Below are 14063 nucleotides of genomic sequence, written 5' to 3'. Positions count from 1 at the left end.
AAGAGATTAACGTGAGGTAGTAGATATTTATGTTATTTATGAACTGAAGTGCTGATACGTGCCTTTTGGTTTTTTTGTGGTATAAACCGGTAAACGAGCAGACCTAATGGTAAGCAATCGCCGCCGCCCATAGAGTCTCGAAACACCAGAAGCGTTACAAGTGCGTTGCAGGCCTTTTGGACAAGCGTTGTTTCACGTCAGTTTTCTGTGAGGCTGGTAATTCTGGTCGAGCCGACCCATTCTTGCAGAAGCATGGCTCCCATACTTACACTTTGGTAGCGGCAGACTAGAATACATTATGTTACTATACCTTAAGCATTCATCTTAAGAGCTGATTAAGAAATAGCTTATTTAGCAGAGTTTAGAAAGCAGCGCTGAGCAATTTTAAACTGCGATCTTCAATCCGCCGGCTGACCGTGGAGAATTTGACAAACCACTCTATATAGTTCACGAACCTGTCTGAACAAATCAATAAAAAATTAGAAAAGTTAAATGAGTCCTTGAAATAAGCCACAAAACGTAGGAAGGAAGACCAAAATTATAATTACAAGGACTTAACCGCGTTTAACAGTCACGTAAGTAATTTACAGTTCTTAATCCACCATAATTCTTGTTAATCGATAAATTACAACGAAATCCCTTGATGAACTCCAACTACACAATGAAACAGCAATAAATCCTTCACTTACATTCATTAAACATTCTCTGTGACTACGAAAAAGTACCTATTTATACTTATAATACAGTTTTGTTTTAAACAACTTTAATTATTTGGGCTCCACGAAGCCAGTTTCAAGCCTTATAAAAGTTTAAAATATCCAATATTTTGCTTTGAGAGCAGTAGAAAATATTGCAATTTCTCCTTTGTATATACAGCCCGCGGGAGCTGGCGACAAAGTGGCAATATACTATCTCGACGGGGCTTCTCAAACAAGGGTAGAAGAAAGAGAGGGAGATATATAAAATTATACAAGTGTGAGAGAGATGGTTTCAAGTTATTAATTGGAGAGAATTGACGGAAGTGCACCGGAGCGATGTTTTTGACAAATTCTGCTTTGATTCGACGATTACTTTCACCTCAACGCTTAGGGGTCGAGCCTTAGAAGTGACTCGCTTTAGTCCGCCTGTTAAAAATGTAAACGTTTTGTTAGGGACGAGGGTATCATATTTTTTGAGGGTCCAATAATAAAGACGCTGGTAATTTGTTTCTTTAACGCTTAGTTTGACGTCTTAATAGAAGCTGAATATTGTTTAGAATCTGTGAATTTTGTATAATAATTAGGTGTCTCTTGGGTTCTTCAAATCAAAATTAGGATCTATAACTAAAAATTTTATTCTTAACATTTTTTAATAACTTACAGAATTGACTTATAGTAAAAATATTAATATCTTAACTATTTATTATCACAATGCTTAGATTTATAACAAAATATAAAATAAATTATTGTACGCCTTAAATTACTCGTAATTTTATATCTAAAATTCGTATCCTTCAGTCGAGAAGTAATAAACTCCTTTCGCAGTACCAGGATTCCAGAAGCCCGCAGTAGTTGTTTTGTTGTTTGAGCACTTGTTTTCTTTAAACAGTTTATAATCGTTACACTGTATAGCCGGGAAGCGATGGGCAACTGACGCCATCCACATTGTTACACAGGCATGATGACTGCATCGACTTATCCTAGGAAACGTACAGTTTGGCTGCTTTCTACCTTCATTCATGTAGAAGTCTATGTCACCCAAAACACTGGATGTCCCCAACCCACCATCATCACAATGATATACTTCAACATAGTCCGCTACACCTGCCCTCACCTGTTCCTCCTTCAAACTGTTGGTGAAACAAGGGCCAGCAGGGTCCAATGCTGTTATCCTACTAATATTATAACCAGTAGCTTTGTTGAAATTTGCACCAATATGGCCCAATATTTGGCCACCCAAGCTATGGCCAATGGCGTGGATATGTGAAGCATTAATTCCTGCTTGATTGAGTTCAACCAACATTTGGGCCACTTTGACTCCGATGGAATGGACGTGTTGGACGGATCTTTCGTAACTAATTTTTCGGCCAGTAGTATCGTTGGTGTAGGCTGAATGGTCGATGAGAATTAGATAACTGTTGGGGACATTTTTAAAGGTTCTTCTAACTAAGTCTACGGTTGTACAGTTGATGTTCGTTGCAAATCCACTGACGAACATGTAGAACATCTTGTTTTTGTCAAGTTTGTCAATAGAGAGGATTCCTTTAGCAGCCTTGTCTATCGGAAAAGCTTTGCTTATGCCCCTTTCAAAGTCGTAAAAGTCGACTTCGATTTTACTGACGTCCAAAGACTGGTTTCTGTTAACTGGGCCTGAGGAAAAAATATTGGATTAATAAGTTATTTTGCTTATCTTTTAGTAGTGAAAAGATGTTTTAATGTAAATCAAAAATATTAATTTATAAAACAAAAAAAAAATAGCAAATAATCATTAATTATTTATGGGTGGTGGACTGGTGGCACTACGAGCCATAATGTGCATTTCTGCCTACCCCTTCGGGGATTAAAGACGTGACGATATGTATGTATGTATGATTTATGGGTAATTTCACAAACAAAAGTATTTTTGATCAAGCACCATACTTACATTTTAGGAAGAAATTCATCACCTCACCGTAGATACCACCACTAATATGAGTGAATCCAATCAAAATAATTATAGAAAACAAGTAATAACTTAACATTGGCATTTGGCTTTATGATAGTTTAACTCTTTCAAGTGAAAAAAAAAAGTCACTGCTTCCAATGATGTAGAAGCACCGTATGTAGTAGCTCCTCTTAAATTGCACTCTCTTATGAGAAAGTTAAAACAAGTATTAACTTATATATTACAATACAACTGACACATATTTTGGGTTATTTGCCTTAATTGGGGAAGTTTATTACGTTAAGTATGCAAAGCTAATTAGTTAGGTTTCAGACTACAAATTAAGACTTGTAATTGCAAATTTATTATATTTCCTTATTTGTGGCTGGTGGTTTGATTAGTCATGTATTGAATGGCGTAAATGTAAAATTATTAGACGTCCATTAATTATTAGTGTTGATTGGTGGATTAGGTATATTTTACTTTCAATATGTTATACTACCTAGTGGTTAAAAAGGGTTTAACATTCATTGGGTAAAAATGGCTTAATATATAGGTATAATTCCTGGAAAATAACGAAGTTTATTCATTGCAAGAGAGCATTTTTCAATTACATTTTCATAGGAAATACAGGTACAATCATCAGCCTGAACATACATATCCGAACTCCAAATTAAAACCAACCGATTCGTGTAAAATCGGATTTTATGGCACAAAAAATAAAATACATAGATAACGACGATGTAAAAAATTCACTACAAAAAATAAAAACTAAATAAAATTTATCTGTCATGCTTTCATTTCAATTTGATCGACACAAGCACATCAAGGTATACAAATTTCTCATTTTTTAAAATGAAATTTCAGCTCTATTGTTTTTCAATAAACTTTAAAATCGATTGGACCAATTTTGCTTTTGGGGGTAACTTGTTCTACTAGTGTCCACTACCTCTATCATTTTAATTGAATTACACAATTGGACAAAAGCTATTTTCCAATTGTGACATTGCTGGATGGTCTCCCTTTAATCAGATTAAATCGATCGTTTCGGAAAATTGTAGTTTATTAAATTGGACTCAATTTTTTCGCAATCCGCAGTATTAATTGGATTTTTCGAATGCATTTATTATATTTCGGATTATGTTACGCTTGAGCTTGTTTTATTCAATGCAACATTTTAGATTTTCCGATGGTATCGTGATTGTTTTCAAAAAATAGACGTTCAATTCGTAATACGTAAGTTAATATCGACGCCAGTACCCTTAGTACGAGTTTGCTATACATTTAAAGTAATCGAAATGAGAGCGTTCGGCGCTCTGATTGGCTGGCTCGAATAAACCAACCAATCAGAGCGTCGTATAGCAAACTTGTACTAAGGGTACTGTTCTCTAGAATCTATATCGAAAAAAAAACATCGACAATCAATCAGTAATATTCATTGTACTATTTTCTTTAAGTAAAGCAAGTTGAACATTCAGCAAGTCATTGACGAATCTAAAAGGGCTTGTTCCTACGACTGAAGTATGACTTAGAAAATTGGCAAAACAATGGGACGCCTGTTCTCAGCAGGAGATGCATTAATGTTTTTGATGACGATAGATGACAAGTTACTTTTGTTAATGATTTATCAAATGAACTAAAAATGGCTGCTCTTTTTGTATTTAAAACGTTGCTACACACTAGAACTTTCTTCTGTATCGTTGGTGCGTTTGCTGGTGAAATGACTTCATTAAGGCCACTCAATTCAATAAAGTGACTTTAACATCTTACCTTTTAAAACTACCTTATAATTTCTAACTTATAAAATATAACTGGTACTGGTACGGTATGGTATTGTTGATGGCCATGGGCCAACCCTTTTTTTAAAGGAGGAAAATTATTCAACGCCTTCTCTCGCCTTGGGTGAAGCTAAAAGGACTTTTAAACTCTTACTGACTAATAACCACCCCGTTTCTACTCCTCTTCTTTAATTCCCTGAAGGTACCCACCTCCAAAGCTTGGAAACTTGATAACTTTGGGAACTACTATACTAGACTATAAAATCACAGCACACAAGCACACAGCATACATAGTTGATCGCCGTCCAAGCCTGTACAAAGCCACAAACAATTCCTAAGATCACTAAATTTCCTATAAAACTGTGCAAAATGAAGTAATTCCGTTCTTCCGACCACACTGACGCTGGTGTCATAAAACGGTGTTTATATGACACTCGGTATCGGGTTTATGACCCGAGCATACATACAACCTACAACACATACAGGTTGTAATTGAAATCGCGGACCAGTTTTTGTTACTAACGGTAGTAATAGGTAATGGTATTAATAACAAAATACAAATTAAAGAACGTAAATAAATTTGAGTAAGAAAAACCTTTAAAATGTAGTTCTTTAGTCATATAAACTAAACTCATAAAAGTAATTAATAAGGTTATTTATTATTATTTATTTAATAAAATAGCTCGTAAGTTCAATAAATCTCCAAGTATCAAAATTTGTAAAAAGTAATGAAAATAAACAAACATACGAATATTATAGATAACTTTTTTGTGAAAAGTAAAAAAGTATTTTAATTAGTATAAGTAATCTTAGTAAAGACTAATTACAAAAACGTCGCTCAATTTAAATAGCATCCTGTAGATATAGCTATTAAAAAAACTGTTGTATTCTTAAGATGTTAGTTTATTGATTGTTATAGAAGGGCCATGGAGGTCGTAAATTATTTAATATTTTTAGTTTAGGGGGATATAGGAAATGTTTGTCATAAAATCGGATTGCATTTTACGACAAGAGTGTTATGATACCTACTGTCTTGTTTAGCTTGTGGTATGGGGATGTTGAGCGCGATTCAATAATAAATTGTTGTGTCAGATCAATTGTAATAAAATTGTATTACCATACCACCAAATTGTATTACAATTTGGAAATATACTTTATGGGCTTAATTTGAATCTTCCTCTTTTTAGCAACTTCTAAATTTCTACGAATTAACATACATTTTGAAACAAGCACCGACCCAGTAAGGCTGATGCCTGATCCGGAGCTGCGGTCTACCTAACGGGTTACCGGGGCTAAAAGTAGGAACAGGGTGTGTCAGTCAGTAAGAGACTCATATTCCCTTTTGGCTCGCCCAAGGCGGGAGATGTCGTTGGATGATTTCCCCCTCAAAAAACCTTCACTGACGGACAATTCCATTTTGATATTTCAAAAGCGCTGCTTTCTCTCTATCTCTTTGTCTTTAACTAAAAAATAAAAGTAAACAAACACTAAGCATTTCTAAATCAATTAGATCTTCCAAATAGATCAGGACAAGCCAACTTCGACATAAGTATTGCCCCGTAGCCATCAGTTACGTAAGCGACAGATGATTGCACGCCATACTTCACTTGCACCCGATGTTTCTTCGCGTTAGTGATGTGAGGTTTCCATTTACTTGGAAGGAATCGATTTTAAGAAGTTGAAGTCATAATACTAACTACATAGTATATGTTATAGGTTGATGTTAACTTCTCGTCACTTATTTTTGGAAAATGAGACTTCATTATATATTTATACAGTTTTATCGTATCTACAAAGCCAAACTGTAAATAGAAACACAGTATTTTAGCTTAAGCATTTTAAAATAATTACAAATTAAGAAAACTGTTTTACAAATCGTAAAAAAATCCTGATGAACATCATACATTCATCAACTGTCGTTCATCCTTGGCTTTTTTTGTTTCATCGATTTCCCATAGAGAATCAAGACATTCCATTCGAATAGTCGTCACGAACTCTCGAATCGATACTCGAATAAAACGAAGTCGCATCACTATCCACAATTTATTGTCCTTCATTACAGTCCAGCGGCCACTTGAGAGCTATACCCAATCTTCGCACTTATCTCAAGAACAATCTTAACATTCTCACCTTTGCAACATATGTCCTTAATGTGCCCGTCCATTTTATTGCTAAACATCGTAAAATTCTGGAGCCAACAACGGAATCTCAACTTTAGTTAAACGATTTTAGGTTTAATGTCTAATATCATGGTCGTGATCTTAGGCTGGTTTCAAGTTAGTCGGTTTTAGTTTTTCTGTTTAAGCTAAGTCATCCATTTTAGGAGTGAGGCCATTGACCAATGGTGACCCACTGTTATCATTGCCATTGTTGGGACAAACTGTAAAACTGTTATGGCGCACTTTATCTTCCTTTTTGTTACAGCTGCGTTGGATTTTCTTTTTGTGACTTGTGAGATGTATCCACTAAAGTCCACAGACTTTACGATGTTCCTGCTAAGATTGTTATCGTGGGTGTGACGTACTTTTGTTAGATAGGCAACGCTATTTAACATCACGTTTCATTCGATATTATTTGGTACTGTATTAACAAACTGCCCATTCCAAAATTAACAGAAAACAAATAATATCTACTCTTATTAGTCGAAATAGAGAAAATGCTTGGAAAAGGTCACTCTAATGATCAATTTTTGATGATGATGATCATGGTAAAAGAAAATTAAGTCGAAAGACACAACAACATATTGGTAACCTAACGTCACTCTGTGCCCATGAAAAAGACCTTGGTGGTGACGAAACAGGAAATATATTTAGAGGACTAACGTCACTCTGTGCTCAACCAAAAGATAATTGATGGTGACGAAACAGGAAAATATACTTGGTGGGCGAACGTGACTCTGTGCCCATAGAAAAGATGTTGATGGTGACGAAACAGGAAAAAATATTTGGAGGACTAACGTCACTCTGTATCCAAGAGACAGGTTTTGGTGGTGACGAAACAGTAAATATATTTGGCGAACGTGACTCTCTGCCCATAGAAAAGATCTTGGTGGTGACGAAACAGGAAAAAAATATTTAGTGGGCTAACGTCACTCTGACGAAACAGGAAAAAATATTTGGAGGACTAACGTCACTGTGCCCAATAGAAAAGGTCTTGGCGGTGACGAATCATAAAAAAATATTTAGTGGACTAACGTCACTCTGTGCACAAGAGAAAGGTCTTGCCGGTGACGAATCGGGAAAAAATATTTTGGGGACTAACGTCACTCTGTGCACAAGAGAAAGGTCTTGCCGGTGACGAATCGGGAAAAATATTTTGGGGACTAACGTCACTCTGTGCACAAGAGAAAGGTCTTGCCGGTGACGAATCAGGAAAAAATATTTGGGTGACTAACGTCACTCTGTGCCCATGAAAAAGACCTTGGTGGTGACGAAACAGGAAATATATTTAGAGGACTAACGTCACTCTGTGTCCAAGAGAATGGTTTTTGTTGGTGACGAAACAAGAAATTATATTTGGTGGGCAAACGTGACTATATGCCCATGGAAAAGATGTTGGTGGTGACGAAACAGGAAAAGAAAGAAGGGCTAACGTCACACTGTTTCCAAGAAAAGGATCTTGGTGGAGACGAAACAGGAAAATATATTTGGTGGGCGAACGTGACTCTGTGCCCATGGAAAAGGTCTTGGTGGTGACGAAACAGGAAAAAATATTTGGTGGGCTAACGTCACTCTGTGCCCATGGAAAAGATCTTGGTGGTGACGAAACAGGAAAAGAAAGGTGGGCTAACGTCAATCTGTGCCCAAGAAAAAGATCGAGGTGGAGACGAAACAGGAAAAATATTGAGTGGGCTAACGTCAATCTGTGCCCATGACAAAAATGTTGGTGGTCACGACAATAATGACGATTTAGGAGAAACAACAATACACATTTAATTCATGTCGATACTAGCAGTTCTTGACTAACAGTAAGCAACAATTAAAACTTGGGACGACTTGTTTGCGTTTCTAAGTTGAGTCGAACTTGTAACAGAGAGGGAGATATCCGATGGTATTTTTGTTTATTTTGTTATAAGTACAGACGTTTTTAATTAAGTCTCCTGTACGTAATTTACGGCTGAATTCTAGTTGCAGATTGTTTAGATTGTTCGAAGAAGGAAAAAGATGATGCTAAATAAACCTGTTTTTAACCGACAAAATTATTAAACACACCTCTTCTTAAAACCGCATCCAGGTAAAATGTAACAATGTAAAGTTAAAATGTACAACATTCAGTAGAACTGCAGGTATAAATTCACTAACAAAAAAGTAGTAAACAAAACTAGAAGGCAGTAAAACCAAAAACTGTAGTTCCGAAATAACGGACCAACTAATTTAGGGACGTACCATCGTTTGAACCGAAACTAACGAAAAACTACACCGTATTGACCGTATTGTACCGAATATGTTGCGTAGTGTATTGAACAAAGTCACCGTTTGACTTTCATGTGTCATGGTATTGATATTTTCGATTCGCCGTATTGAAAAGTATGTATGTTCATAAAAGATTTTAGATGATATTACTGAAGCAAAATAAAACTATTTAATATTAATAACAATTAAAGATAACTGTTTTTTTTTGCTGATAGACTTCTTTAGAGAAGTTTATTTTCTCCTGGGTCGTGGATGCGTTTACAAACATACAAGTTCATATCATGCTCATGACACCCAGAGTTGCTCCGTGTAGGACTCGAACTCGCTTAGGGTTGCACGGCAGTCAGTTGCCCAACTACCACGCCAACTGTGCAGTCCTCATAGACCTTTTTAGACAAGTAATTACAAAAAACTTGCACAAATGATATAGAAAATATTTTTAATAGGCACTCAAAAATATATTTTGAAATTTCCTAGCTAAGAATACTACTACAACTAAAATCTTTTCCCTACACACGATCGATTAGCTTAAAAGCATTTTGAGGACAAAGAAGGTACTTTTATAAAAAATGTGATCAAAAATACTAAGCGTATTATTTTGGAGCTGAAAGCCATCGGATATGAGAGAGCAAGGCTTTACTCACAACTTCCGGCTACCCCAACTAGTGCCTCTCAAAAGGCAGCACGTGCAGTTTCAGTTTCTTTGTGCCTTTTTAAAAATTTGAATAGTGGTTCTTTTGGCCTTTTTGGAACTGCTCGCTTCATTGTTTCGTGCCTTTAATTTTTTGGATTGGTCAAAAGGATTTTTCCGAAATGGATACATATTTTTTTCTTTGTCTGTTATATTTTGGTTATGCATCTTTTTAATGTTTTGTATTTGTAACGAATGTGGGAAATGGGTAAATAAAAACATTAATGAGATTTCGAAAAACCATAACAAGAGTAATTGTAAAAATGTGTATGGGAGAGCCATGCTTCGGCACGAATGGGTCGGCTCGACCGGAGTGATACGACGGCGTCACAGAAAACTGAAGTGAAAATATAACGCTGGCGTTGTGTTTCTTGGTGTAAGTGAGGTTACTGGAGGGCTAATTATGGGGGTAATTAGTTTAATTATTAGTGTATTTGCCCAATCTTCTCAATCATTGTTTCCCCAACAACCTTTAAATTGCTAACACCTAAAACGCCGGCAACGCGCTTTAACGCCTCTGGTGTTTCAGCTGTCCATGGGCTTACACCATAAAAAAATAAAAACTTAACCAATAAAATACCTGACTGAGAAATAAAGTAAAATACTAACTGTAACACACATTCTTGCTGATGTTACCGTAACTTTTTGGTATTCAATAAAAAAAAGAATTACATGTACCTAACATAAAAAAATATATGAAAAGGTCCCTTAATCGTACTGTAATTCAGCGTTAAGTTCAGAGTTAATTTGGTAATAAAATGGAGTCGATAATAAATTACCATTCTTGTCACGATAAATCAAACAATTATTATAATTTGTGGAACAATTTCCACAAACGAAGCAATTAAGAATCCTAGTACCTATTTCATTTAGGTTTAAACGTAATTTAGTTCGCGCTATTTTCGAATACTAAGTAAACAATTTGATACTATTACTCGTAGACGAGCTGTACGCGGCTTTGCTTTGTCTTTACGAATTAGAAAATCATTTCAAAACAATTCGCAGTTCTCCAATTTATTTCTGAAAACCAAAGTAATCTGAAGGTGTCTAAAGGACCTCAAATTACTCTATAAAGTTAAATCAAAATTATTGAAATAATCTTATAATTTGTTTCTATTATAACTTTCGAGAGACATCCTAAATTAATTATTATGTTTTTCGGCTTACTTACGTACACACAACGCCGGCGACTGTCGCGGAACGTTGCTCACAAATATGCCTCTAGAATAGCTTGAAACTAGTCGACTTACTCGTCAAATAAATAAGTGAATAAGCCGAAAATCACATTTATAATTAAACGAATGAAAGTTTAGGAATGGGAGCTAACTACGTCATTTCTATATGTATATCAAATGTACCTACAATACTTATGTCTAACGTTTTGAAATAATCTACCAGACGAACATTAGAATAAAAATTAATCATCTACCCTATAGATTTACTATGACAACCGTTCTATACATCTACATGTGATGTGAGGCACGTGCTACGTCTCCAATAGTAAAATTTATGAGTGGTTTCCCCGGTCACCGACCATCAATCCTGGTTAGCTTGTAATAGCCTGCACATAGGGCATTTGTCACCGAGACTCTGTTATTAGCTTCGTCTGAAGATGTAGGGAGCTTGAGGGTTAGGCTGGAAAATTTGGGGAAAAATCTGGATGGGTGGCTTTTGAAGAGTCAATGTTATTGAGGTCTTTGGATTCTTAGCTGTTTTCTCCTATTATGATATCAGCGTTGATTAGCAGATATTTATATTAGCACAAAGACGACCTTTATCAAAAATCGAACTGTATTTATACATGTATGGTTTGAAAATGAAGTGAAATAAGTCGGTAAACGAGCAGACGGATCACCCATGATGGTACGCAATCACCTATGGACACCCGAAACACTAGAGGCGTTACAAGTGCGTTGTCGGTCTTTTGGAGGTTAGAATTTTAGGATTGTTAATGATTCGGGAGTTTGAGGATAATTGAGCCGCCGATAACCTCACTCACACAACGAAAAACAACGCAAGCGGTAAACTCGTTAAACTTCTGTAGATTATTTTGTGCTAGTAATATTAATATTATAAAAAAATATCTGCCTCGTTGGCCGAGTGGTTGCAAGTGCGACTGCCGGGCAAGGGGTCTCGGGTTCGATTCCCGGGTCGGGCGAAGTATTACTGGGCTATTTTCGGTTTTTCGAAATTTTCTCAGTGGTAGCACGGAGTCTGGAAATGTGCCCGGTATATGGCAATAGGCTCACCACCTATTTACATGGGATTTACAACATAAAATGTGAAAAGTTGGTATACATTGTACGTGCCATAATGTGCACCTCTGCCTACCCCTTCGGGGATAAAAGGCGTGACGATATGTATGTATGTATGTTTGTAAAAATATATTATATCTAATTCTTAAAAACAGTCTCCTAAAAACAAACTTAAAAATGGAGAAAAATTAAAAAAATACTCTACACTGCGTAGTTATATACGAGTATCTGTGACAGTTTCGTCGCATACTCGTAACATATACAATATACAGCATGCTGTTTTCACCACCATGAATCTTTGATATATACGGCTGCCGTTACCTGAACGATAGTGCTCGACCCGACGAACCGTGTACAGGACCAATAGTCGTTACACAAAAATCTAAAGCAACTTTTTGTTCAACCTGTATATACAGCTGATACCTAAAATGGTTGTTACCTATCCACTGCCCCTCTAGTACTGTCGCAGTAAATTTAAAAGCAAACAAAACGTGCAATGTGCTCTTTACGGCTCGGGAGTGTCGGTCCATAGAACCGATACTAGAATTTACGATACGACCTGGTGTTAGCAAACCTAGACTGACTGGTGGGGTCAATAAACTTAATTTGTAAAGAGGAGAAAATAAAATAAAAATAAAAAAAGAAACGTTTGAAGAACACCCACGTGTACATGTCTGTCTGGTTGAAATGAAAATTATGCTTGTCTTATTATGAGGTAGAATGAATAATGATGTTTTTAAGTGAGAAATTCTGATCTAAAAGGAAAAATATTTTTATTGCATACATTTTTATACATAATTGTCGTCGTTTTTTAAGGAGGAAAATCATCCAATGACTCTTCTCGTCTCAGGCGAAGCGAGTGGGATATCAGATTCTTACTGACTAAAAAACAACCCCTTCCTACTCTTGCTTTTCAAGCCGGAGCTCGCGATAAACCCGCTAGGTAGTCCGCAGCTCCGGATCAGAATAATCATGGTCCTGCAGTAACAAATTAATTTCATTTATCTACTCAATACGTTTCAACTCAGAAAAGAAAATACATACAAAGCGAATAAAATCCAAAGAAACAAATATCCAAACCTAGACAAGACGACTAAGCAGTCAAGTTTACCACCACTAAACTACTACTTACACCATACTTACAGAATATAGACTTCATAACCAGTACCTTCACAACGCATACGAAGCCAAAGGACTCACTCAGCTTAGAAATATGATATTTTGGTTCCCTAGCCCTCGTTATGAAACCTTGTCAGTCTCGGTTATAAAATTAAAATTTATTAATATTATTATCTATAGTGCCTTTTTAGCCGACGGTGGCGAAAGGTGTATTCAGTGTTTGATATAATATGGTGCTAGTTTTTCCTAGTATCGAATTTAGAAATTATCAACTCTTATGCGACAGTCGCCGTATCATGTGTCGCGGAATGCTGCTCATGAATATGAGCCTCTAGCATGGCTTGAAACTAGTCGAGTTCCTCGTCAAATAGTTACATAAGTAAGCAGATAACTTTCAGTGCATCCCGATTTTGTAAAATCTTGACTGTGAGATTGAAATTATTGATTTATTTTTCACATTGATCTAGTCATTATTCGAAGCAGTGGTTACTCTATCCCTATACCAGAGTATCAAGAAACCAATGCCATGTCCAAAACAACAAAGTTATATACCACCATGTAGCCAACACAACTAACCTAACATAAAAAAATCCTTTTCCAATACAATCTCCAGCAACCTACATGAAACAAAAACAAGTGAATATCCTGAGCACCTACGTCAGCTGAAACAAACAGAGTTATTACAGTTTTACGTCAAAATATGGTGACAATTTGTCTCGGAAGAAAGTTGACGAAAGTTGCGTGTACCATCGTGATCGATGCGTTACTAGGCAGGAGGTGAAACAAGGGACAGTAATCAGTTTTATAGTGGGGCTTGAAAACCTGCGGGAAAGATTTTTGGTGCTAAATTTTTTGAGTCGTCTTTAGTTTCATTTCATAAGTCGTAAATAATTTTTAAGTACTATATCTTTTTAATTTTATGTCTGTAGTAACCGCAGTCCTGTATTTCCAAAAAACGCTTATATCTATTCTATATGCAACATTAATGTCCTGTGACAATCCTTTCCTTCACTAAAGGTCCAGCTTCTACATAAAATGGTTAAAGACAATCACCAATTTTAGATAGTTGGTTGAAAATTGCAGAGTTACTTTTTCACTTACCTTTTGAGACAGCTGCGTGAGGGAAAGGACTGACGAAAAATGTACATACCACTATCACCACCACAAGTTGCATGTGAGTCGCTTT

General features: G+C 36.1%; 2 protein-coding genes across 2 annotated transcripts in view; both read right to left on the bottom strand.

Moving 5' to 3' along the window:
- Window positions 1-1458: 1458 nt before the first annotated feature.
- Window positions 1459-6579, bottom strand: LOC118271201 (lipase member H-like). Its single transcript, XM_050698760.1, has 2 exons — window positions 6531-6579; window positions 1459-2348 (listed from the first exon to the last, which is right to left on the bottom strand). Exons 1-2 carry the CDS (start codon window positions 6577-6579, stop codon window positions 1477-1479), a joined length of 921 nt encoding a protein of 306 aa, XP_050554717.1. The 3' UTR covers window positions 1459-1476.
- A 6956-nt stretch (window positions 6580-13535) lies between these two features.
- Window positions 13536-14063, bottom strand: part of LOC126911478 (lipase member H-like) — a 1735-nt gene continuing 1207 nt past the window's right edge. The window contains exon 3 of the mRNA XM_050698759.1: window positions 13536-13539. Coding sequence (XP_050554716.1) covers window positions 13536-13539 — 4 coding nt within the window. The remainder of the gene's footprint in view (window positions 13540-14063) is intronic.

This window comes from Spodoptera frugiperda, chromosome 15 (genome assembly GCF_023101765.2).
Source record: "Spodoptera frugiperda isolate SF20-4 chromosome 15, AGI-APGP_CSIRO_Sfru_2.0, whole genome shotgun sequence".
NCBI classification, from domain to species: Eukaryota; Metazoa; Arthropoda; class Insecta; order Lepidoptera; family Noctuidae; genus Spodoptera; species Spodoptera frugiperda.
This window is presented reverse-complemented; position numbering and strand designations above follow the sequence as displayed.